Here is a 27,839-nt window from a genome sequence, read left to right on the forward strand (position 1 = left end):
CACAGCAATTTGTGCTTCTAAACAATGTTATAATTTTGATCACAGTTCAAGGCTTTTTTTAGTTTTAAATTGGTGCTGCTCGATGTCAGTGTCTTGAATTAAATACAACAGTGCCACTTGCACTAATCCTGTATTTATGGCAATTATATTTGGCATTATACGTAATTCTACTTTTGCCAATTTACCCACTCAGTGCTTTTATTTTGACAAATAACACCTTTTGCACCTGATTTTGATTATGTTAATTATTGTCAATTAGCCTCGCAAAATTCATTTCACGTTGATTTTTTTCCCCCAAAAAAATCTGGCGCAGTTATTTAATTTCCATTGATTTTGTACTTTGGATTTTCTGCTTCTCCCTCTTGACACCTTATGATGTGCACTGTGATTAGAAGATCACACCTCAACCTTCCTTCTTCCCCCTCCCCTTGTACCTCCAAATCCAGTTGGATGACCTTGTAGGAAGCACCTGATCTTCCCACAGCTGAGTGAATAGATTTGTTAAGTTGTGTGGAAGCTGAGAAATGCATCATGCATAACTTTGGCAGGCATTCTATAAAACAGCATATTGCTGATTCAGTGTGCCATTTTGCACTTAATTCATAATAAAGTTTTTATTAAGGTTTGGATTTTTAAATACAGACAAAGGAAGCAATTAAAACACCTAAGAGCTGTAAGGTTGAGAAGAATTAGATTGCATGTCACAGGTGAGTACAACAATTAGCAGGATGTCTAACCCCAAAATGGACCATCTGTACAGACAACAGAACAGCAAATGCTAAAGAAAAGATCTTATGAAGACACGTTGACATTATGCACAGTTCCCCTAAGATGTTACTGCTGTTTTTCAGACAATACCATCTCTGGGTGCTTCATGAATTTGTTGCCGTTGTTCCTATTTTCTAGATTTCCTTAATTGTTTTAATGAAGGTAACTATCTTTGAGCCTTGCCAGAGACCACTCAATTTGTGAGTCCAGCTGACTACATTTTATTTTTTTTTTGTCAGCTTTCTTGTGGCTCAGTACTTGCCCTTTGATTTAAATATTTGCAACTCAAGTGACATACTATTGTCATTGCTGAAACACAGTTTAAGATGAGACTTTCCCCTTGAATACTAGCTTTCCCATTGTTGTAATGTTCATAAGTCTAGAATTCCAGGTTGCTGGTGCTAATGAAGAAACAGAATTGAGCACAATCTTTTTTGTTCTACATCTATTAATTGCTTGATTTCAACTGGACCACAGTTAAGGTGAGCCAGGGACAATTGTGTCAGTGGAGAATTCAAAGTTGTAGATACTTTTCTTTGAAAAAGATGCGGATTTTTTTAAAAAGTAAATGTCGGAGGATATAGCAAATCATATATTAGGCATCTGTGAAGATAGTTGATGTACTTCAATGTCACTTTTAGTCTACAACTTCTACTGTAGAAACATTTCCATAAGAATAGTACTTGGAACGTAGAGGCAGAGAATTGTTAACACTTGTTTGTATAAGGCATTTGTTTCTTGAAAAAGCTTAAAAGATCACAATTTTGATTTGTATATTGAAGTTTCCTAACTGTTCATGTCTTTGCTATAAACCCATAAGGAAATTTATAAATATTGCTGATACAATGTGAAAACACTGAAGGTCTTGGATCCAGGTCTTGACCATCTCAAAACGCAAAACAAAAACATGCGGTCTGGCAAAGTACCAACCTTTACATCCCTTTCAGTCCAGTACTGGGCCATCATGTTCCGTCACACATTAACAGACCAGCAGATCTAAGAGGAGTCCTTGATCTGAACTGGCATCTCTGCTTTTTTACTCGCCTAGTGTTGTTGTACTTGCTGAGGGTTCCAGCACTTTGTTTTGTTTTGTGTGTGTTTTGTTTCCTTCAAGTTTGTGTTTTGTGTTGCACGAATCTCTTCACAGGCATTTTAAGCAGGCCTCTAAACTATATTTCCAGTCCTTTCTCCCTCTTGGTTTTTATCTAGCTTGCCTTTATAACAATTTCCTGCATACCTTGGCTGCTTCCTATAGCGACAAGTTCTGATGCCTAAGAAAGTCTCTGAAATTGTTGTTGCTTTGTGCAATATTTGCCCCTTACCAAGCAGTGTGCTAGGAATTGAAACATGAGCTTCCTGTGGTTAAGTTGGTTTAAAGTGTGCTTTATCATCGCAATGGTACGAGGGATAATTGATAAGTTCTTGGCCTAAGATAGAAGGAGTCAATTTTAGAGAACCTAGCACATTTATTTTTCAACATAGTCCCCTCCTACATTTACACACTTAGTCCAGCAGTCGTGGAGCATACAGATCCCTCCTTTGTAGAAGTTGGTATCTTGGACCTCCAGAAAGTGGTCCACAGCAGGAGTGATTGATAAGTTTGTGGCCTAGGGCAGAAGAAGATGTGTTGTACAGCACTCATTAATGCACTTTGAGTGATTATGCAGAAAGTTTGAAGTTAATAACTCATCTCCTTCTGCCTTAGGCCACGAACTTATCAATCACCCCTGCTGTGGACCACTTTTTAGAGGTCCAAGACACTGACTTCTACAAAGAAGGGATCTGTATGCTCCACGACCACTGGGCTAAGTGTATAAATGTAGAAGGGGGACTATATTGAAAAATAAATGTGCTAGGTTTTCTAAAATTGACTCCGCCTACCTTAGGCCACGAACTTATCAATCACCCCTCATATATTTGAGTTTGTTTTAGACTTTGCCCTAGTGTGTTATTTAAAAATGCTACCTAGTGTAACCTGCACAATAATTTATGTGCAAAGTTGTGTTCAGATAGCCTAAATCCAGCTAACCCTAATACACGATTCTGTATAAATCATTGCCATTTAACAGTGAGTGATCTAACAGTTGCAGTTTCAATTGTTGGCCATCTTAACCAATATTAATAAGCATTTGTATGGACATCAGAGATTGTTAGCATCAGAGTATTTTGGTAAGGAAGTGCATTTTATGCACTTATATTTATTTCAAAGGGAGAACAAATACTTGCATCCTGCAGAGTATTGTAAATAGTTAGTCATAGTCATACTTTATTAATCCTGGGGGAAATTGGTTTTCGTTACAGTTGCTCCATAAATAATAAATAGTAATAGAACCATAAATAGTTAAATAGTAATATGTAAATCATGCCAGGAAATTATGAAATAAGTCCAGGACCAGCCTGTTGGCGTAATAGGCTTGTACACAATCTCAAATAGATTGCACGCTATGTAGAATTATAAGTGAGCCAAATGTGTGCTTTGGGCTTGTTGGCTGGGAATGACTTCCATTCTTGATCCGGGGTCAGTGTTAATTCTTAAAGCATTGTGCGTATCTGAAATTTTCTTATAAGCCACATGAACATAATATAACTAAGCAGTAATGAGAGTATACTCAGTGGTTTGACAGGGTTCATTCCATCTAATTGGCTATTGACTTCCTGGTTAGTTATGTGAAATTCTTTTCATTTATAACTGCTCAGAATTTCATAAATTCTGTATTGCCTGATTTGTGCATTAATTCATATTCCCCATCATGGTGAGATTTGCCCACTCATTTTTAACTAGTTTGAGAAATTTCTGCTTTGTATTGCCATTCTTGTAATAAATATAATTTCATATCAATAGGGCGGGTCTGTTCTCAGTGCTTTGTGTGTGCTCTTATTTGTCCTAGATTCTTATACTGTCGGAACTTGTGTTTCAATTTATGGTTATTGTTAATTGCTGTTGCTCTACAATCCTTGCCTTTCTGAAACATCACTAATTGATGCTGAAGTCATTGTCTCAAACTTTCACCATGGCTGTTTGGGTTCTGGATAATAAAGTTACTAAAAATGTTTAGTTTTCAATTTTTACTAATTTTGTTTGCGTTTTCAAGACCTGGATGTGACCTTCAGTGCTCAGTATGCTATTCAGGGGAAAGGTATTTGAATGACTTGCTTTTTGTTGATAAGTATATGGTTAAAATGTTTCGGTATTATGTATTTTTTTTAAAAAACGGCAAGTGTATTCTAGTCTGGGAAAACTGTTTAAATTAATTGCCCACCCAGTATTGCAACTAGGAAATTGAAATTGTTCAGTTTTGAACTGGAACTTATGCCTTCTGCAACAATTATTGACTTCTCCCAATGCTTACTTTTTCTTTTTCTAGAAGAGGAATGCATTTTGGATGATGGATATTTTGGGATACATGGTAAGTGTAAGAATTCATTTTATATTCAGTATTTTTAAAATGTTTAAAAATAAGTATACAGTGCCTATTAAAAAAAGTGTTATTCCCCCCCCCCCCAAGAAGTTTTCATGTTTTGTTGTTTTACAACATTGAATCACAGTGGATTTAATTTGGCTTTTTTGACACTGATCAACAGCAAAATATTTTTTATGTTAAAAGTGGTATAGATCAACTCCGAATATAAAACACAAAATAATTGATTGCATTACTATTTTATCCCGCCCGTCCCTTTTAATAGCACACGCCAAATCATCACTAGTGCAGCCAATTGGTTTTAGAAGTCACATAATTAAATGAAGGATTTGTAAATGGAGACCTGTGTGCAGTCAAGGTGTTTCAATTGATTACTGTAGAAACCATAGAAACTACAGCACAGAAACAGGCCTTTTGGCCCTTCTTGGCTGTGCCGAACCATTTTCTGCCTAGTCCCACTGACCTGCACACGGACCATATCCCTCCATATACCTCCCATCCATGTATCTGTCCAATTTATTCTTAAATGTTAAAAAAGAACCCGCATTTACCACCTCATCTGGCAGCTCATTCCATACTCTCACCACTCTCTGTGTGAAAAAGCCCCCCCTAATGTTCCCTTTAAACTTTTCCCCCCTCACCCTTAACCCATGTCCTCTGGTTTTTTTCTCCCCTTGCATCAGTGGAAAAAGCCTGCTTGCATTCACTCTATCTATACCCATCATAATTTTATATACCAATATCAAATCTCCCCTCATTCTTCTACGCTCCAGGGAATGAAGTCCTAACCTGTTCAACATTTCTCTGTAACTGAGTTTCTCAAGTCCTGGCAACATACTTGTAAACCTTCTCTGCACTCTTTCAACCTTATTTATATCCTTCCTGTAATTTGGTGACCAAAACTGAACACAATACTCCAGATTCGGCCTCACCAATGCCTTATACAACCTCATCGTAACATTCCAGCTCTTATACTCAATACTTTGATTAATAAAGGCCAATGTACCAAAAGCTCTCTTTATGACCCTATCTACTTGTGACGCCACTTTTAGGGAATTTTGTATCTGTATTCCCAGATCCCTCCGTTCTACTGCAATCCTCAGTGCCTTACCATTAACCCTGTATGTCCTACCTTGGTTTGTCCTTCCAACATGCAATACCTCACACTTGTCTGTATTAAACTCCATCTGCCATTTTTCAGCCCATTTTTCCAGCTGGTTCAAGTCCCCCTGCAGGCTCTGAAAACCTTCCTCACTGTCTACTACACCTCCAATCTTTGTATCATCAGCAAATTTGCTGATCCAATTTACCACATTACTCCCAGGTTAATTTACAGGATGAGTCTGGTGAAGAAGTCACATGCAATGTTGGCATTTATTTCAAGGGGAATAGAATATAAAAGCAAGGAGATAATGCTGAGCCTTTATAAGACACTAGTCAGGCTGCACTTGGAGTACTATCAACAGTTTTGGGTTCCGTGTCTCCGAACGGATGTGTTGTCATTGGAGAGAGTCCAGAGGAGGTTCACAGGATGATTCTGGGAATGAAGTGGTTAACACGAGCATTTGGCCTGTACTTACTGGAATTTAGAAGAATGTGGCGGGGAGGGGGGGAGTTCTCATTGAAACTTATCAAATGCTGGAAGGACTATGTAGGGTGGATGTTGATGGGATGCTTCCTACGGTGGAGGTATCGAGAAATGGGGGGCACAGCCTCAAAACTGAGGGGTGACCCTTTAGAACATAGGTAAGGAGGAATTTTTTTTAGCCAGAGAGTAGTAAGTCTGTGCAGGCCAAGTCCATGGATATATTTAAGGTGGAAATTGATCGTTTCCTGATCGGTCTGGGCATCAGAGAATATGGTGAGAATATGGTAAGTTGTTTGGGGTTGAGTGGAATCTGGGGTCAGCCATGATGGATTGGTGGTGCAGACTGGATGGGCTGAATGGCCTAATTCTGCTCCTTTATCTTGTCGTTCTATGATTGTAGTAAAAATACGCCTGTATCTGGAAGGTCCAACTGCTGTTGAGTCAGTATCCTAGCAAAAACTACACCGTAAAGTCAAAAGAGCACTCCAAGCAACTCCACAGAAAGGTTATTGAAAAGCATAAGTCAGGACATGGATACAAGAAAATCTCACGTTACTAACTGTCGCTTGGAGTACAGTTAAGTCAATCATCAAGAACTGGAAAGAATATCGCACAGCTATAAATTTGTCTGGAGCAGGCTGTCCTCAAAAACTGAGCTTGCAAGAAGGGGACTAGTGAGGGAGGTCACAAAGATCCCTATGACAACTCTAGAGGAGTTGCAAGCTTCAGTGGCTAAGATGGCAGAGACTGTACATACAGCAACTGTTGCCCAGGTGCTTCTCCAGTTGCAGCTTTATGGGAGAGTGGCAAAGAGAAAGCTATTGAAAAAAAATTAAAAGAAATCTTGGCTTACAGTTTGCCAGAAGGCATATGGGAGACTCTGAAGTCAGCTGGAAGTAGGTTCTGTTCTCTGATGAATCCAAATTTGAACATTATAGCCATCAGACTAAATGCAATGTTTGGTGTAAGCCAAACACCACACATCATCAAAAATAAACTATCCCTACTGTGAAGCATAGTGGTGGCTGCATGGCCTTGGAAGGCTCATGAAGGTAGAGAGTAAAATGAATGCTGTAAAATGCAAGGAAATCCTGGAGGAGAACCTGATGGAGTCTGGAAGAGAACTGCAACTTGGGAGAAACATAAAACCAAAGCTGGAGGAGATGGCAGTTGAATGCGTGGCTGAGGAGTTGGTGCACGGGGCAGGGTTTTAGATTTTTGGATCATTAGGATCTCTTCTGGGGAAGGTGGGACCTGTACAGATTGGTTGGGTTGCACCTGAACTCGAGGGGGAGCAATATCCTTGCAGATAGGTTTGCTAGCATGGTTCGGGAGGGTTTAAACTAATTTGCAAGGGGGATGGGACTCGGAGCGATAGAATAGTGGAAGAAGTACATGGAGTAAAGCCAGTTCTAACATATAAAGAGGCTTTGAGGAAAGAGAAGCAGAATAAAGGGTGTAAAGGTAGTAAGGTAGAAGGGCTAAAGTGCGTGTACTTCAATACAAGAAGCATCAGGAACAAAGGTGATGAACTGAGAGCTTGGATACATACATGGAATTATGATGTAGTGGCCATTACAGGGACTTGGCTGGCACCAGGGCAGGAATGGATTCTCAATATTCCTGGATTTCTGTGCTTTAAAAGGGATGGGGGGGGAGGGGGGGAGGGGTGGCATTACTGGTCAGGGATGCTATTACAGCTACAGAAAGGGTGGGTAATGTTGCAGGATCCTCCGAGTCAGTATGGGTGGAAGTTAGGAAGAGGAAGGGAGCAGTTACTCTATTGGGAGTATTCTATAGGCCTCTGGTAGCAACAGAGATACCAAGGAGCAGATTGGGAGGCAGATTTTGGAAAGGTGCAAAAAGAACAGGTTTGTTATCATGGATGTCTTTAACTTCCCTAATATTGATTGGCACCTGGTTAGTTCCAATGGTTTAGATGGGGCAGAGTTTGTTAAGTGTGTCCAGGACGAATTCCTGTCACAGTATGTTGACAGGCCGACTAGGGGGAATGCCATACTGGATCTAGTATTAGGTAATGAACCGGGTTAGGTCACAGATCTCTCAGTGGTTGAGCATCTGGGGGACAGTGACCACCGCTCCCTGGCCTTTAACATTATCATGGAAAAGGATAGAATCAGAGAGGACAGGAAAATTTTGAATTGGGGAAGGGCAAATTATGAGGCTATAAGACTAGAACTTGCGGGTGTGAATTGGGATGATGTTTTTGCAGGGAAATGTACCATGGACATGTGGTCAATGTTTAGGGATCTCTTGCAGGATGTTGGGGATAAATTTGTCCCGGTGTAGAAGATAAAGAATGGTAGGGTGAAGGAACCATGGGTGACAAGTGAGGTGGAAAATCTAGTCAGGTGGAAGAAGGCAGCATACATGAGGGTTAGGAAGCAAGGATCAGATGAGTCTATTGAGGAATATAGGGTAGCAAGAAAACTTAAGATGGGGCTGAGGAGAGCAAGAACGGGGCATGAGAAGGCTTGGCGAGTAGGGTAAAGGAAAACCCCAAGGCATTCTTCAATTATGTGAAGAACAAAAGGATGACAGGAGTGAAGGTAGGACCAATTAGAGATAAAGGTGGGAAGATGTGCCTGGAGGCTGTGTAAGTGAGCGAGGTCCTCAATGAATACTTCTCTTCGGTATTCACCAATGAGAGGGAACATGATGACGGTGAGGACAATATAAGTGAGGTTGATGTTCTGGAGCATGTTGATATTAAGGAAGAGGAGGTACTGGAGTTGTTAAAATACAAACGTATATTAGGACGGATAAGTCCCCGGGGCCTGACAAAATATACCCCATACTGCTCCATGAGGCGAAGGAAGAGATTGCTGAGCCTCTGGCTCGGATCTTTTTGTCCTCGTTGTTCACGGGAATGGTACTGGAGGATCGGAGGGAGGCGAATGGTACTGGAGGATCGGAGGGAGGCGAATGTTGGTTTAGAGAGCATGCATTATGATCAGAGATTAAGGGAGCTAGGGCTTTACTCTCTGGAGAGAAGGAGGATGAGAGGAGACATGTAGAGGTGTACAAGATATTAAGAGGAATAGATAGAGTGGACAGCCAGTGCCTCTTCCCCAGGGCACCACTGCTCAAAACAAGAGAACATGGCTTTAAGGTAAGGGGTGGGAAGTTCAAGGGAGATATTAGAGGAAGGTTTTTTACTCAGAGTGGTTGGTGTATGGAATGCACTGCCTGAATCAGTGGTGGAGGCAGATACACTAGTGAAATTTAAGAGGCTACTAGACAGGTATATGGAGGAATTTAAGGTGGGAGTTATATGGGAGGCAGGGTTTGAGGGTCGGCACAACAATGTAGGTGGAAGGGCCTGTACTGTGCTGTACTATTCTGTGTTCTATGTAAGCTATACAAGAATGGTTTAACAACGAAGTTAATGTCCTGGAGTGATTCCAGACCTCAATCCAATTGAGAATTTGTGGCTGAACTTGAAAAGGGCTGTTCATTCACAATACCCATGCAATCTGACAGAGCTTGAGCAGGTTTGTAAAGAAGAATGGGGAAAATTGCAGTGTCGTATGTGCAAAGCTGATAGGGACCTATTCACCTGCTCAAAGCTGTAATTGTTGCCAAAGGTGCATCTTCTAAATACTGACTTGGAGGGGGTGAATACTTATGTAATTAACTATTTTGTGTTTTATATTTGTAATTAACTTAGGTCACTTTGTAGAGATCTGTTTTCACTTTAACACAAGAGTCATTTTCTCAAGATCAGTCTCAAATTAAATCCACTATGATTCAATGTTGTAAAACAATAAAATATGAAAACCTCCAAGGGTGGGGGGGGGTGAATACCTTTTATAGGCATTGCACATTGATTGAATGATTTTAATATGTAATGCTGTTGCTCTTCGTTGAGCAGAATGAACTTTTATGCTTTTAATTCTACCATCTGCTAACATAATGACATGCAGTCATTATAATCAGGATAACAGGTAGTGAGAAGCTTCATGGAGTCAATTTCAAAAAAAAATCCTCAGACATATTGGAGAAATCAAGAAACCTGAAAGCAAGAAATCTAATATTACATGTAATATTTGAATTGTATCTTATTAGAGACTTCAGAACTGTCGAAAATTAGGGAGAGAGGGATGAAGTGTTGATAAATTACTTTAAACATTGAGGATTTTTAAGTCTTGAGGTTTTTGTCCGATTAGAATGTTCAGATTAATATCCCAGTTTTCAAAACTTCATTTACTCTTTATTTGTTGCTTTCCAGCTATTTTTTATTACTGAATTTTCCACATATAACTGCGTATATCAAGGCACCAGAAACTACTGTCAGATTATTTTTTTAGCATAATATACAAACTGGAAATGTAACTAACAAATCTTCAAATCTCAGATTAGGATCATAAGCATCCAGTGGTTACTGACTGTATTTTTCTATTATTTAAACTGTTTAATATATATACTGGATGTAATTTCTGTAACATATAATATTTCCAATGTTTCCTGAATCATTTCTTCAAAAAAGAATTGCCGTTGCGCTATTCTTGTTTCTGAATGTGTGTATAAGGCTTGGAAGCAATAAAGCAAGCCTGGGTGCACATGTTAATAACAGCCCTCATGGAGTCTTTAAACTTGGAATTTTTAGTTCTCCTCATCTATTTGTCTTAGCTATGTTTGAGTAACTTCTACATTTCTGGTGTCATCTTCACTGATTCTGGCCAAGTTCAAAGTAAATTTAGTATCAAAGTATATATCTGTCACCATATAAAGTGGGCATACTCAATATACAAAATAGTATAATAGCAATAACAGAATCAATGAAAGACCGCACCAACTTGGGTGTTCAACCACTGTGCAAAAGATGACAAATTGTGCAAATGCAAAAAGAGAGAAAAGAAAATACTGAGAATATGAGATGAAGAGTCCTTGTGAAAGTTGGTGCATAGGTTGTGGGAACACTTCAAAGATGGGGCATGTGAAGTTAGCCCCTTCGGTTCAAGAGCATAATGATTGAGGGGTATTAACTATTACTGGGGCTGCTGGTGTAAATCTTGAGCCTCTTGTACCTTCTTCCTGATGGCAGCAGCAAAAAAAGAGAGTATGACCTGGGTGGTGGAGCTGTCTGGTGATGGATGCTGCTTTCCTGAAAAAGTGCTTCGTGTTGATGTGCTTAATGGAGGGGAGGGCTTTGCCTGTGACGGATTGGGACATATCCACTACTTTTTGTAGGACATTCTGTTCAAGAGCATTGGTGTTTCCATTCCAGGCTAGTCAATATACTCTCCACTACACATCTTTTGAAGTTTGTTAAAGTTTGAGATATCATGCCAAATCTTCACAAATTCCTAAGGAAGTAGAGGCAGTTCTGTGCTTTCTTCCTAATTGTACATGTGCTAGGCCCAGGACAGGGCCTCCAGAAGTAATAGCACAGAGGAATTTGGTTTAAAGCTAGAATCTTGTATAATGCTGTGTACAGTCACTGACGGAATAGTTAATAACTTTGAAACTAGATTAAGGAATATACTGTATGCTTACAACTTACTGATCTGCGGGGGTATTTTCACATGTCATTCGGTATATTTTTATATCTTGTATTGTGGAATTTGCATTCAGTGCCCTCAGCTGTTCATGACACAGACAGGATGAAGTCCTTGTCTTCTACAGAGAATGATATTTTGGTCCAAACATTTTCCTCATTGACAGATAACACTAGTAAAACATTAGAAGAATGTTAAGCTGCATTTTTACTTTGTAAATGTACAGTATAAATCGAAAGTTCAAATTTAATTTTAAACGTTCAGGCAGAAATGTGAGAAATTTTTGACATTGATCCTTTTGATAGTTTCCTCTGACATATAATAAATTATCTTGATTCTTTTTACTAAAAGCACTTAGCTTGCTTAACAGCCTTTGAAGCACATTCTAACTGTGTTTCATGGTCCCCTGACCCCATTGGTATTAGGAACTTATTTTTTGACACCAACTCACCCATTTCCCTCCACTACCTCCTCTCACTTTCTGAGAGTTAAATGTTTCTTTCTATTATGGGCCACATTGATTCATGTATTTCATGTTCTCCCTAACAAGTTCGAATGCATAATGTCTGTGTAATAGTTTCCTCACTGTCCTAAGCTAGTATGGGTAATTTCAATTGTTATTTTGGTCATAAATATAATCATCCACTTTGGACTGAACACAAACCCCTTTGAAATGGAAGTGTATTTTGTTTGATTCCTTTGTCTTCCCATTTCACTAGTCCCATCTTGAATGCACAATCTATCTTGAATCCATTCTGCATTTTGAATGCAGAAGTGCACAATTACCCATACAGTATTTGTTCAATAATCACACTGGTGACGCATGCCTTATTAACTGCGTGCCTCAACCAAAATGTTAACTAAAATTCCACAAGCATGGATAGTCTCAGTTGTGGCTTATTTTGCAGTGTTAGTATTTTTTAATGTTTGAGAATTTTATTTGTGACTTGATTTATTTCAGGCGGCATTGAAAAATTGGAATCTGGGTGGCTGACATGTCAAAGTGAAATTCGCTTGAGGTTGCACTATTCTGAAAAACCTCCAGTTTCTATATCCAAGAAGAAGTTCAAAAAATCAAGGTTTAGGTAAACCATTTCTATTTAACTGATGTTTTTAAATGAGACTGTTAAATCTGCACTTGATTGTTCCTGAAAACAGTTGTTAACAGCTGTATGTTATGCAGCCAATTTTACTGTACTCAATGAAATTAATGTTCCACTGGTTGAGCCCAGAGTGGAAAAAAATAGTTAGTGTTCCTGCCTTCACATCGCAATTGGATAAATTCATATCCCTTTACGGAAATTGGTGGATTCTGTGTCACTGTGTAACATCATCTAAAAATGGTTCACAAGATAAAAATATTTTATAAAAGAAAGCACTTCCCCTAATGTCTTTGCTTTTCTAACCACCTTTTGACCACATGGAGAGCAGCAAAGATGTAATGTCAGGATTGAGTGTTGGATTAAACCACCTTCATTTTCAGGGAGATTCTTGCCACTGATGGTTACTTCCCTGTGCCTGTTATTATTGCAGACAAGTCATTTCTGTATTTGTGGTTATGCACTTTGGAAGAAGGAATAAAAGTGCTAGACTATTTTCTAAATGGGGAGCAAATTCAGAAATCAGTGGTGCAAAGGAGCTTCAGAGTCCTCGTGCAGGATTCCCTAAAAGTTGACTTGCAGGTTGATTCGGTAGTAAGGTAAATGCAATGTTAGCATTCATTTTGAGAGGATTAGAATATAAAAACAAAGATGTAATGTTGAGGCTTTATAAGGCATTAGTCATACCACACTTGGAGTATTGGGTCCTTGTTCTAAGAAAGGATGTGCTGTCATTGGAGAAAGTCCAATAGAAGTTCTTGAGAATGATCCTGGGAATGAAACAGTTGGTGTATGAGGTGCACTTGATGGTTCTGGCCTGTACTCAGAATGGGGGTGGGGGGAGATCTAATTAAAATGTAATGAATATTGAAAGGCCAAGGTAGGGCAGACATGGAGAGGATGTTTTCTATAGTGGGGGAGTCTAGGACCAGCTGGCACAGTCCCAGAATAAAAGAATATCCTTTTTAGAACAGAGCTGAAGTGAAATTTCTTTAGCCAGAGCATGGTGAATTTGTGGAATTTATGTTGTGGAAGCCAAGACATTGGGTGTATTTAAAGTGGAAATTGAAGGTTCTTGATTACTAAAGGTTTCAAAGGTTACAGGGAGAAGGCAGGAGAATGGAATTGAGAGGGATAATAAATCAGCCATGATTGAATGGCAGAGTAGACTTGATGGGCCAAATGGTCTAATTCTGCTCCTGTGTCTTGTGGTTTTATCCAATGAGCTATTTCAAAGTTGATGTCAGTACTATTTGAAAGACCACTATTCTGGGGTGGCGTGATAGCGTAGTCCCTTACAATACAAGCAATCCAGGTTCAGTTCCCACCATTGCTTATTCATTCTCTCAGTGACTATGTGGATGTCCTCCCACAGTCCAGAAACATGCTGGTAGGTTAATTGTTCTTTGTGAATTGTCCCATGATTAGGCTCGGATTAAATCGGGGGTTACTGGGCAGTACGGCTTGAAGGGCCCACTTCGTGTTTGATCTCAATCCAATAAAATGGTGTGTTGATTTGTATGGCATTGTCTGAAGGAGGGTTGTTGGGTCTAGTTCTATGGAGATGGTAGTATCTACTCCATAAGACAGATCTACTTCCATAAGACAGTTTATTATTAACAAACTTCTAACCGGCACATTCCTTCAGATTTCATTGACGCCTACCAAGATCAGATCTTGTGTTACTCTTAATGTACTTTTTATTTTCTATTTTATTTTACACTTTCTATCAATGAGGACAACCTGCTGCTATCTATTTTGTCTAGACTGGTATTACCCTCATTGACTATATCCAGTTCCTCATCTTTTTAAAAAAAAATCTATAGAATTGAACATCATTCACCCTTATCAAATCTGCTGTGGATTTCCTCAGTTCCTTATTTCTGTCCAGGTACCTATTAATCCTGTCACATCTGAATGTTTTAAAGCTTGTTTGAGATTTAACTGACTGGCCTCCTTGTTACAGTGTTTTTGATCATGGAAGCTATATTTGCTTTTCTACAATTTGTGACAATCCTATAATAGGATGTATCGGAAGCAACATAAGTGCAAGTTGTCATATGAAAGTGAATGTTTATACTTTAGGAGTTTTCATTGGTTGACATGAAATGCATTTAATGCATTTTCATCTTGAATCAACAACACTTGGATAATGGCAGAACAAACAAATCACAATATAGTTTGCCTGCTCAACCATAAATAAAACTCATTGAAGTGTCAACATAAGAAACGTTTTAACAGATGAAAATTGGAGTACCATTCAGTTTGACATACCTGATTAAGGTAAAATTATGTTGTTTGCCTGTGATTATTGGAAAATGGGTAGTGTCAACTAAATTGAATGAAATTCTGATGAGACTTCAACACTTTTAGACCAGGCTGAATTGGATTTCCAAATTTTCAGCTTATTTTTTTAGGGGAATAGAGGTATAGGTGTCAACCTGTTGAAGATTATGGGACTAACAAGAATGATAGTACGAATCAACTGTCTTGATTTATGGAGCAGGTTTGAATGATGGGGTGATTTAAGTCTATAGAACACTCTTCCAAGCATGGTACCAGAAGGTGATAGAAAACTTTTCATTCGAATTTGTGAACAAAAAATGTTATGAAAACATCTTTGTGTAATTTGTCACTTGACGGAAGATACATGTAGCATACTTGGATTAAGTTGGTGACTGGGCTTTGATCTCTAAAGCTTTTGCTTATTGACCTTCTGTAGCATTAATATTTAATTTATGAAGTTTATTTTTTTTACAATCAGTGAAAATATTAAGCTGTGACTATCAAGCTAGCACAATTAATTGCCTGAGTGCATTTCAACTTTTATGTTCCTGTTAATGAATTTGTTGAACATAAAACACATTTGTTATTTAAAGGGTAAAACACTATTTGAAATAATTTTTTAAACATTGCTTTCTACTATGCCAATTTTTAGGACTGGAAGTCAACCTCGGCATACTTTGTAGCAAGTGGTTTGCACAATGTATTTGGGTGGGTTTGGTGAAATGTCACTGACTGGATAATTTTGGATGAGCTTTCTTCATGAAGAGAAGTGGATTTTATAGGGAAATGGTCCTGCTTCTTCAAATTTTCTAATGCACATCAAATAGAAATGGAAGGTTAAATTACAAAATGCTGCATAGATAATTTGTGTATAATTCGAGCATGTGAGTTTGTTTCAAAAGAATATCTTTGTACTTGGTTGTTCATGTTAACAAGTTTTCAGAATAGAAATAGCATGAAGATGAGTACTGTTATACTCCAATATCCAGCACATTTTTGACTTTGTTGAATTCCCCGGTTTCTCTCTCCCTCCTTTTTTAAAAATCGGGGTTACATTAGCCACCCTCCAATCCTCAGGAACTAGTCCAGAATCTAAAGAGTTTTGAAAAATTATCACTAATGCATCCACTATTTCTTGGGCTACTTCCTTAAGCACTCTGGGATGCAGACCATCTGGCCCTGGGGATTTATCTGCCTTTATTAATTTACCAATTTACCCCTACTATTTCCGGAAGATTATTTATGTCCTCCTCATTGAAGACAGAACCAAAGTAGTTATTCAATTGGTCTGCCATGTCCTTGTTCCCCATAATCAATTCACCTGTTTCTGTCTGTAAGGGACCTACATTTGTCTTTACCAGTCTTTTCCTTTTTACATATTTATAAAAGCTTTTACAGTCAGTTTTTATGTTCCCCGCCAGTTTTCTCTCATAATCTCTTTTCCCTTCTGTAGAAAAGGTAATGATTTATGAAATTTTAAAATGCTAACCGATTACTTAAATTGCCTGATTTATTGACATTGGATACTGGTATATGGAGGTCAATTTTTCTTTTTTAAAGGATCCTTTAAATCAAATGTAAGATGAGTTTCCTAAATGAAGTTTGCTTACTGAAGACTCGTGACATTTTTTAACAATGCCTATTTTGTACTAAGGGTAAAGTTGACATTAGAGGGATTTGAAGAAGAGGATGAAGATGATGACAAGCTGGTGACTCCCTTGGCTGAAAAAATTGCTCCTATTTTAGAAATTACTTTAATCAGTAACAATGGATACAAGTCACGTCACTCACAGCCAGAATGTGGATATGCTTTGGAACCTGGCCAGTGGACTGAATATAGCATTCAAACTATGGAGCCAGATAACCTGGAGCTGATTTTTGACTTCTTTGAGGTTTGATTTTTTTTTCCCTTTTTAAATATAATTTTTTTAAAATTTCTGATTATTGGCTTGATTTGTAGTGCTTGGGGTGGAAGCAAAGGTTTCATTGTAACATCTCTAATTTGGAATATATAATTTTATGTGGAAAGACATTTTAGAATCTGTATCTCTATTCTACTAAAACTCTCATGCTCTGTCTGTTTGTGACCTCCAATTAGCGCAAACGGTGCATTACAGCGGCACTTTTTTTTGACTAAATCGAATTAAAATGCGCTAACTTACAGAATGCAGGCAAAGTTCAGGGTTATATAATCATATAAAATTGCTCACTCGCCAAAATCAACAGGCTTACTTTCACCCGAGAGCCAATCCGCTATCATAGAAATCGGGACGCAACAGCCCGACGTATGCACACGGCCAGCCTCAGCAGCGACACCTACCGGAGCAAAAGGGCAGGGCTGCTCTATTTCAAGGGGTCACATTCTGCTAATCACCATCAGCATCTGCAGGATTGGGACAGATCTAACTGCCAGCCATCAATAAGAGATAATTAAATCTTACTGTAATGACATACTTCGAGGCACCCATAAAACCCTTTGCTGCAGTCAGAGGACAGCGGTGACTATATCACGTCCATTTAGGAGAGCGCCAACCACACCATCAAGAATATTCAGCATCCTTTGATGTTAGTGCTTCGTATCTTCTATCCAGCATTAGGGTAAAAAAAAAATAGCCTTATTATGCCGCGTGGAAAGGAAAAGGGGACATTATGGTCAAGAGATGACACCAAACGTCGTCTGAAAGCAGCAAGGAGAGGGAGAGAACAAGAATCTGATGAGGCCAGGGCCACATGACTCCCAAGATCCAAGAGTCAGGACAAAAAAAGATGAGAGAAGAAGAGACAGAGGAGAGGCATGCATGTCTCCAGGATTAGAGACAAACAACAAACAGCAGAAGAGATGAAGAGAGGGGGGATGAAAGGGCTGCACGACTCCAGAATGACAAAAACAGGCACAGAAGGAGGAGAGAGGAAGAGACAAAGGAGCTGGGAAATGCACGTCTCCAGGAACAGAGACAAAGAACAAACAGCAGAAGAGATGAAGAGACGGGGGATGAAAGGTCTGCACGTCCCCAGAATGACAGTGAGAGGCACAAGGGTGGCAGATAAACCAGAAATGATGCCATCAAAAGTGTCCTTCGTTAAATGAGGAACAGCTATATTTGCTTTGCTGCACGTCGTTCTTCTTTAATAAACAGAGGTTTTCGACTTCAGTTTCCAAAGCAAAGCAATACCAGTAGCATTCAGGAAAATTTAATGTTCATTCTGGTCACATCAGACTGCAATACCCTTCTCTCAAAGGGTGCCCCAACGGGTCACCCCATTGTCTAGTAATGGATAGAAATTGACTGATCAAGTTCAAGTTTAATTGTTCTTCAATCATGCATGAATACAGCCAGATGAAACATCAGTCCTCTGGAATCAAGGTGCAAAACACAGTGTCAAGTCATATACAGCACAAGGCACATATCACACCTATAAGATAGCAGTAAACACATGGTTACACAAAAAAAATACAATATAACCGAAGTCCCTGAGTGTCATGTCCTACAGAGTTATGGTGCATGGCTGCTGTTGGCAAGAACAAGCCCACAGCAATCTGCAATCTCCAACTTGTCTTCCACCAAGTGAACATTGGAGGGCTGCACCAATAGGAGGGACCAGCTTCCAACCCAGCATTGATTCTGCACAGCATGAGGCTAGTCTGTGCTACAATCAGAGCCACACAGCTCACCTGCCTTTGGTCTCACCAATAAACCAGTGAACCAGACTTGCAGTATTCTACATTACCACTGTTCAACAGGGTTTTGAAATTACAAGTAAAATGTACAAGATTACTTGACATTAGATTGCATATCATCTTTGCGCACCAATTCCAAACCCTTTCTGTAGCTCCTCTGTAGGTCTACCCCATCAACAGTACTTGAAGTTTTTAATATCCAGCTGTGTCTTGAGATTGTAAAAGACAATTGTTAAAAAGTCAATACACCCGGGGTTGAACCCAGAGTGGTGACTGAGTCTGAGTGTACAAGCATCTTATCGGACTAATGTTTCTTCAGCTTCTGCCCCACATAATAATGGGCTAAGCCTTATCTCTTTCTGATGTAAGAATGTTGGAATTTATTTTTCAGTTTGATTTTTTTTTGTTCATTGTATCTAATACAGCTTGTTACAGTATTTCTATTGTTTCGATGCCTGGAGAAGTTTTCTTGTTTGCTGCCAATTTTTTAATATCCAATTAAAATTCAGTCTGAAGGAAAAAATACTTAATACTGCCTTTTTTAAATTAGAACTTAATTTGTTGCTAAAAGCAATGCACTGTTAGATTCTAAAGATAATGTAGGAGTAACTGCTTTTAATATCAAAGCTCTATTTAAATTGTTTTTTTTAAAAGACTCTTGGGGAAAACTAGAGAATGGTTTAAGTTATGTAAGAGAAGATGGTTGTGATTAATTTTACTCCCAGTATATTGATGGTCACTTTCAGCTGCTCCAATAATATTTTCTCTCCATCAAAAGATGGGGGTGTTTATTGCTGATATGCAACCCAAGATAAAGCAGGCTATTTTGATATGACAAGGATTCATACACCATGAAGACAGGCCATTTGACTGCTCACTTCCATGTCAAGCAGTGATACAGCAGGGGTAAAGGTGTCCCACAAAACAGTTAGTATTATAGTATCTGGATATCATTACAGTGAGATTAATGCAGTGAATTAGAGCAACCTTTGGGCAGGGATTCAAATAAGTCTAGAGATACTGACAGTTAATTAATGAGGAATGATAATGAAGAATGAAAAGCCCCTCTTATTTTCCATTGTTTATGACTTCTGTGTAGTTGAAATTAAAATCTAGAACCTCTTTCCTGGTATAGGACCTCAAGTGAAATGTTCTCAACTAGTCTAGGATTAGGGCTTGTGAAATTAGTCAACCAAGTGACCAGTTATCCAAAATGCTGACAGGAGTCAAATTTCTCTGCTACCTAAAATGTTGTCTTGATTAGGCTTTAAATTAGAATGACCTGTTTCACTTCTGAGCTGCAAACAGATGAGCCACTCAAGGTCAGGATTGAACCCCTCACTGAAACATTGAGGCAGCTACAGTGACACCGCTGGCCATTGCGTCATTGGCAAAGGTAGATACAGACTGGGTGGTAAATAATGAGAACAAAGACTTATTTAAGATCTGCAGTAAGAAGATAGTGAATGATAACTAAGCACTTTATTGTCCCTTGAGCCAGTTGGACTGCTTGCACTTTTAACAATCGTTTAAATTCATTCACCGGTCCATTTACTTTTTACAGGAAGAGTTGGGAGTAGCAGTGGTACAAGGTGATGCACTCCCTGGTCATGTAGGCTCAGCCTGTCTTCTCTCTTCAACAATTGTGGACAAGTCCAGTGGAGTTATCACTCTTCCTATCATGAGCAGAAATTCAAGACAAACTATTGGAAAAGTAAAAGGTACCAGCAAAATGTATAAGTTTTAAAATTGTATTGATCGCTGCCCCTTTTGTGTGCAAATTGTTATTGGCTCATTATACCAAAGACTTGCTTGTGAAATTCGGAGTGAAATGGTGTACTGCATGATGAATGGATTCTCCTGTACAGAATAGATGAGGGCTTTTTTTCTCTCATAAATATTCAAGTTCAAGTGAAAGTTGTATTTATATTGATATTCTACAGCCTTAATGTATTTCCACATGATTTCGGGAGAGTGATGCTTTCTTTTACCTACATGCAAATATTGTTGAATCTGAATTAAACTTAAAATGCTTGCATGTATGCAATCATCATTTCTATCTCTCTTTAGTTGACTACATCGTTATTAAGCCTCTAGATGGCTTTGTTTGTGACATGTCTCCTTCATTGTCCAAGTGCTGGAAACCCAGAATGGCTTTAGATGTTGGGCACAGGGGTGCTGGAAATTCAACATCTGCAACGTAAGTTCTACATTGAAAGTCTTTCTTATTTATTTTGCCAGGCAGTAAGGTGTCTTTTCTATTCTTTCTGCTGGGTTATAGCAGAACATTAAGGTGCTCAGACTGTAAATTTGCACCAAATATCAAAACAGCAAACCACCTGTTAGATTTTGCTGTCTTTAATTTTGTAAGTAAATATTGATGCAATTAGAGCTTATTTATCTCTATCTCATGCATATTCATTATATTAATGTAATTTTAATTTCTAGATTTTGTTTATGCATTTATCATTTGCCTCATTCAGTGCATACTGTATATTAAGGTTAGATCTACTTTTAAACTCCCAGTTACTTTTATTAAAATAGTATGTGCAGTAGTGGGATAATAGTTGATTTATAGTCTTTAGCAATGTTACTTCTATGTGTACTTTAGTCAGTTTTTCTCTTTGTATTCACATGGCATATTTATCGTAGAACTTTTTCTATATAAGATGGTTTTGCTTTAATAGTGGTTTGATTACATGCTGGCTACATTTGCAATTTTTTGAACATTTTCCTTTATCGTAATTTTAAAACTTGTATTCTGGAATTTTATGTTGTCAATTACCCTTTGTTCTTTAAAAATTTCAAAATACAATTTGGTGCCAAATGGCTGCACAGTGGCAAATCATTGTAATAGTATTTACAGCACCAACACAGATGCCTTGATGTAGGTGTCCTATAAATATTCCTGAACCTTCACTGTCCCCACTCCCAGCTTGCTTCAACAAACCTGCATTAACTTGCCCTTCTATTCCTTTCTCCATTTGTGAATTTATTCTTGATAGATATGGTACACCTTTTTACCTTGTCCATTGTATTATCACTTTTCCATTTTCTATATTGCCTCTCTTCATCCTACAATGAAGTTATCTGTATGTATACATTGTAATGTTTGCAAAGATTTTTATTTCCATTATGTCCATAATTAAAATGATATTACTTTAATAAGGGCACTCTTTTATCAAGCATTTCCCCATCTCGCAATCCTGCTTTCCTGAAAGGCTGTGCTTGTTCAGTATATGGGGAGGAGACTGGCTTGCTCTTTTTCTTTCCCTTGGGATATCTGAAAAATACACTATAAATAGCTTGGACAACTTTTCCTGCACTTATTCAAGAAATCGAAAGCACTTGTACAGAAATTTATAAATGTTATTTGCATTTACTATGCTATATTCTTTGTACTCTGTCTAACCATAAAGTTATAAATAAAAATATTTTTAAATGACAAATGTAGTTTACAAATGTTTTGGCTCATAAATTTTTAGGAATTAAATATTTGGTTATTCCACTATTATAACAGTAAGGAGCTATACATATTGAAACAACATATATTGTGGTTTCATAGAGCTGATTTTCTTAAACAAAATTGTGTTTTAGCCTCGCAAAGGTCAGAGAAAACACAATAGCTTCCTTTAAAAATGCCGCTAGTCACGTAAGTAATAAAACAACTCTGCATGTTTCCAAGTATATGTTGCCTTAAAAGGTTACAATGACGCCATAGTTTATCCCAAGAGTTTAAATGCATTAATGTAATGAACAAATTGATTCATATGAGCAGAACCAATATTGCCAGCCTATAATTTGCTGTATTGTTTTTAGATTTTTGTTTCATTATGGAAAAAATACTTGTTTTATAATTAAGAAAAAAGAACACATTTCAATTTAATGGTCCGTCATTTAAAATAAAAACTTAAAATATATGGAAACATTAGAATTCGAAGCATGTATATTACATTAAAAATAAGAAACTTAAATTTATTAGTATCTTTGGGTCCACATTGGATTAACCAGCTAGGGTTGGCACAAAGCTGAGGGGCAAATGTAAGATAGTCTAGCTTCTCGGTAAAGAGCATCTCAGAATGCCTTTCAGTAGTTCTGTCTTCAAATGAAAGACGACCGCCACCTACAACATGGTAAACTGCACAGTGCTTTGCACTGTTGTCACTGTACCCATTGTCATTTTCAGGATGCCGGTGTTACACACATAAAGGATGTGGCCTTCTCTTTTGTGCTGACTGATTAGGACCTCGATGCTAGCTATGTGGCCCTGGAAGGCTAGTTTGCTCATGCTGTCATTCGGATTTGAAGAACTTTGTAGAAATCTCACAAGGGATTCTCTTGTTAGTAATGTTTCAGAAGCATGCAGTCAGATGGGAAGAATTTTGTGCAGAGAGATGTTACTTAGTGTTAGGCTGTGATGGTCCACTAAAAATGAATATAATTTGCTTTTGGAGGTAGAAACAAAGATGTAGGAAATTATGCATATTTTCCATGTTCTTGTGATAGATCTTTATTGTTGAGAGTGTGGTGTGCTATCGGGTCAGTTTGAAGAGCCTATCATTTTGTGAATTTTAACTGTACAAGAAAATAGACATTACATTTGAGGAAATAACTCAACAATGATTTGGAGTTCAATCTCCAAATGTGTGCTAATACAAGCATCATCTGCCTGTCTCACTTCCACCTGATTTTGAGATGGCCAAAACCTTTTGAGGTACCATGGTGGAAGTGAGTGTTTCTTGATTTGTGTCGTGCTCCATTTCAGTGGGATGCTTGCTGGAGGTGATGTGCAGCGCAGTGGTGATGAAGATAGGGAAAATGTTGGAATTTTGATGCAACCTTGTTGATACAGAAGTGTATGGAGATTGGGGTTTTGTAATATCAAGCCCCGATAACTTTTGTTCTTCTCTGTCAAAATAGACTTCAATTCCAGGATTATTGTAGAAAGGTATCCTGAGATTATTTTATTATGCATTTTGCTACCCTCCGCTCAGCTCCCCTTCAACATCAACCCCGAGGAGAAGTGGCAAGAAACTTACTGAATTCTTTTCACCTTTTTAGAAGCCGTGTGTTCAGCTCTACTGCTTTACCCTCTATCCATTAATTCGGATGTCTGAAGATCCACTGTAATGCTAAACCTCTTCTGTTCCCACTAACCCTTGGATCATTCCTGAGCTTGGCTATGAAACGTAACCTCTGTTTTCTTGATTGCGCTCCAATCTAGTTCACCTCTTTCTCCAGCTTGGGATAATAGAATTGCTGGAAGAACATCAGATGAGAGGCAGTCTATATTGCAGAAGTGGAGGGAGGAGAGAGAAATGGGCCTAACATCTTAGTTAAGATGTTAAAAATATATATCCTGAGTTGGGAAACTGGATCAGTGCGAGCAAGAGGAGTACATGTATTACAGGATAGTGCTGAAGCCAGACTGAATGGCATAAATAGTGATTTCTGGCTAAAAGTGTGTATGAGCTGCCTTTTACTTTAGTTTTTAGTTTCCTCCACTTGGCCACTTTCCCCTTTTCATCTTTGTGGGGAGGAAAAAGAGATCCAAAATCTGTTCTTGTTATTACCGTTCCATCTTCAACTTTAATGTGCATTTGTTCCTAGATTTGTGCCCATCTCTTATATATGTACCTAATCATTTATAGTTTTTTCCATCACAGTGAAGAAACTTAGTAAATGATCTTGTATAACTTGCAATTTATATTTTTGCTCTCCATCTGTAGCCTTTCATGATTTTCTGCCAACATCTTCCTTGTCTTGATCTATGATATTGCCTGAAGCTCAGTTCTAATCAAGTGCTCCCCATTCCCATTTTAAAACCAACATCAAGGACTCGTACTTCTCCCCTGCTTTTACTACAAGCAAAAGTCGCCTTGCCAACATCATCCAGAATCAACTTTGTAGCTTGCTTTCAAGATCTCTTCATTACTGTCAACTGCAAGTTCATGCACTTTTGTTAAACTTGTAACTTAGATCTAAACATTTAAGAAGATTGTAAATTGGATTTGACTGTTTTTACAAAGTATGTATGCTTATCATTTGATTCTATCTCTTTGCAACTGTCTTGGCAGAACCATGCTAATTGCATACCTAAAATTCTATTTGACTTCAAACAATGCTTCTATTTTGGCCCAAAATAACTGAATTTTAACCTAAGTTCAGTTGAGTTTTGAAATATTGATTTTAATAACCTTTCATCTTCTGACAGACTTCAAAAGTGTGCTTGATGATTAAGTATATGTGAGAATCGGTAACTAGTAGAATATAAGAAAAAGACGACAGTTAGTTTGCGAATCTAGAAGCATAAGAAACTGCAGGTACTATAATCTGAAGTAAAAAAAACAATGCTTCCTTCAGCATTTACTGCTTTGTATTTGACAATGCCTTGTTACTTTGCCATAATTCTGTTTTTTTTCCTCCAAATGTTATTTGTCCTTGGCGTGCGGAACTTTCTCAAGCATTGTAGTTGGGCTTTCTAATGTCCAGAAGTGTATAAGCAGGCCCTTGATTTAATGTTTTTTGATTGAAAGATACTTTTTATTTGAAACATTTAATTGGATTAGGTTACTCATGTCACAGCTGTTCCTCAGTGCAGATAGTTGTCATGCCATTGAGCTAGTTATGTGTTAACTTGCTTAATAGTGATCACCTGAAAGAGCACTACTGAGGTATAATATGCTTTTGTCCTTTATTTTTCTGCTTTAAATAAAATTTTCAATCAAGTGTCAACATTGTCATTGGTTTGTACCTATGCACCTACTGCTGTCATCTCTCTACCTCAGCTGGTTGGAGTTAAGCCTGGAATCTTCAAGGTTGTGGTTTTGGGCCTCTTTGGGACTTGAGCCACAAAACCTAGAAGGATATTCCATGTTGAGTACTGAATTGCTGAAGATGTTGTCCCACTGAATTATTAAATTGATTGCTTACCCTAATGGTTAAAGGGACCATCATTGATTAGATTGCACTATCCGTCTAAGTTTCATTTCTTAACATTTAGCCAGTGTATTTTTAACAGATGATTGTCTGCAAACTGCAGCTATGATTTCATGTGAAATTTACTGAAAATTTTAAAACATTCTTGTGGTGTTTGCACTTGCATGGCACTTTCTCCCACTTCCAGGGTGATTTTTTTTTTGATCGAGTCATTAATATAGTTGGTAATCAAAAATCTGAATCTACAGTAATGGGAGGGAATATTAGGCAACAAGGTACAGGAAGAAAAAAATACATGTTACAAATATTTTAAAATATAAATGTTTCTTATCATAAACCCATACATCTTTCATAGTACAAATCCATTTGAGCAATGCAATCTCTTTAAGCAGAGGCAATACTGAAACACAAAATAAGCATGAAATTGGCTTTTTGTTTATATTGAGATGTTTACTTCACTATTGCAGTACAATCCCCAGACAATAAGGAAATGATTCATTTCTTTCAGGGTGCTGCCTTTGTAGAATTTGATGTACATCTTTCAAAGGACCATATTCCCATTGTTTACCACGATCTCACCTGTTGTATAGCGATGAAAAAGGTATGTGAATTACTTGCTCTTTTTCCATTTTACACAATTTACCTATTGCAAAGACACTAAGACATTTAAGGTAGTTAATAACCATTAAGATTAATGTGCATCAGTTCTGTGGCATCTATCAAATGTGGTTGTAAAGTGGCCATATCTGCCAGTGCAATTTGAAGTTGTGGTTTGGTTTGCTTTTGATTTTGAAAGAAATTAAAGTGAATTATTTTATCATATCAATAATATTATCCAGAGTGTAAAGTTGTCCATGGTTCAGTGCTAATGAGAAGTTGTAACTTTTGATTTAGGGAAATGGGTATGTTAGTGTTTTACAAGTGTTGTTGAAATCAGCTCTTAATACATTGGTGTGAAGATCAAAGTTTTGTATTTTGTGCTGCAGGCCTGGTGAGTGACATTTACTCACATTTCATTCACCGTTAATATTTAGTAACTTGGATTTGAGCATGTTTGCAGTTCACATGGAAAATCCTTAATTTACTGTCAGTAACTTTCTCCATAGTTCTCTTTGCAGCTTTGTCCAATTGAATAAGTGAACATTAAATGGATTTCAGTTACTTTCAATTAGCTTCATTGTTAAATGCATTGAAAATCCTTTGTGCAAGTTTTGAGCCAACGTTGCTGCTTTATATATTTAAAAAATCACATTGGTGTTTGTGTATTATAATTTCCTCATTTTATATTATAACATATTCTAAGATTTATTTTAAAAAATAATTTTGCTATGATAAACATACATATCTATGTTACAGACTTGATGTTTAGTGCTTTGTAAAAAAATTTTTTTTAAACTGCAGTACAACAAGTAGAACTGTCTGACTGCAGCTGTCACCTGCATTTTAATCCTGAGTGTTAGCTCTATGGAGTTTGCATATTCTCTCTCACTGCGTGGGTCTCTTGGTGTTCCCATTTCCTCTCATATCACAAAAGCATACAGATTGGTAAGTTATTTGCCACTGTAAAATGTCTTTGTCATGTAGGTGAGTGGTAGAATGTGGGGAGAATATAGTAATCCCAGTTTTTTGTGTAAGTCAGTCATTGGTGATTGAAACAGTTTTCATGGCCCACAAGGCCTGTCCCTGTGCTGTAGCTAATAGTTTTTTCCCCTCCTAAAAACATGTTCCTGATTTACTGGTCAAGAGATTTAATATGATTGACTACTTGGCTAGCTTGATGACATTCCTGTTACTTATAGACATTCATTAGTCTTGTGAGACCATGGATTTGCGCCTTGGAAGGTTTCCAGGGCGCAGGCCTGGGCAAGGTTGTATGGAAGACTGGCGGTTGCCCATGCTGCAAGTCTCCCCTCTCCACGCCACCGATGTTGTCCCAGGGAAGGGTACTAGGGCCGATACAGCTTGGCACCGGTGTTATCGCAGAGCAATGTATGGTTAAATGCCTTGCTCAAGGACACAACACGCTGCCTCAGCTGAGGCTCGAACTAGCGACCGTCAGATCACTAGATCGACGCCTTAACCACTTGGCCACGCACCAACTAGATATCCGAAATTCTCTTTAATGGCACCTGATACAAAAGAAGTCATCTTTGTTAGGCTGGCTTTCTTCAGTCAAAAGTATAACAAAAAAACAAAGACAGCATAAAAGCCAAAGAGAAGGTATACAATACAGCAAAAATTAGTGAGAAGCAAGAGGATGGGGAAGCTTTTAAAAACCAACAGAAGGCAACTTTTTAAAAAAAAAAACAAAAAACGAGGGGAGAAGATGGAATAAGAAGATACCAAAGTCTTTTCAGATAGAGTAAAAGAGAGCGAAGAGTGGACAGTAGACTGCTAGAAAATTACCCTAGAGAAGTACCAAAGGGGGAAAAGAACTGTCGGGTGAACTGGGTAAGTATTTTGCATCAGTCTTCACTGTGGAAGATACCAACAACATTCTAGAAGTTAGAGTATGTCATTGACAGAAGTGAGTGATCT

At 38.0% G+C, this 27,839-nt stretch overlaps 1 protein-coding gene and 1 long non-coding RNA gene across 8 annotated transcripts in view; one reads left to right on the forward strand and one right to left on the reverse strand.

The window, feature by feature from the left end:
* Positions 1-27,839, forward strand: part of gpcpd1 (glycerophosphocholine phosphodiesterase 1) — a 72,637-nt gene that overhangs the window by 22,662 nt on the left and 22,136 nt on the right. For all 6 annotated transcript variants that reach the window (XM_063056219.1, XM_063056222.1, XM_063056221.1 and 3 more), the window contains 7 exons: positions 4,134-4,175; positions 12,259-12,382; positions 16,338-16,575; positions 19,927-20,083; positions 20,433-20,562; positions 21,960-22,014; positions 25,810-25,902. In XM_063056219.1, coding sequence (XP_062912289.1) covers positions 4,134-4,175; positions 12,259-12,382; positions 16,338-16,575; positions 19,927-20,083; positions 20,433-20,562; positions 21,960-22,014; positions 25,810-25,902 — 839 coding nt within the window. The remainder of the gene's footprint in view (positions 1-4,133; positions 4,176-12,258; positions 12,383-16,337; positions 16,576-19,926; positions 20,084-20,432; positions 20,563-21,959; positions 22,015-25,809; positions 25,903-27,839) is intronic.
* The window catches only part of LOC134350680 (uncharacterized), a 37,038-nt gene continuing 33,337 nt past the window's right edge, over positions 24,139-27,839 (reverse strand). For both annotated transcript variants that reach the window (XR_010018961.1, XR_010018963.1), the window contains one exon: positions 24,139-25,880. This is a non-coding gene — a long non-coding RNA (uncharacterized LOC134350680). The remainder of the gene's footprint in view (positions 25,881-27,839) is intronic.

This window comes from Mobula hypostoma, chromosome 8 (assembly GCF_963921235.1).
Source record: "Mobula hypostoma chromosome 8, sMobHyp1.1, whole genome shotgun sequence".
NCBI lineage: Eukaryota > Metazoa > Chordata > Chondrichthyes > Myliobatiformes > Myliobatidae > Mobula > Mobula hypostoma.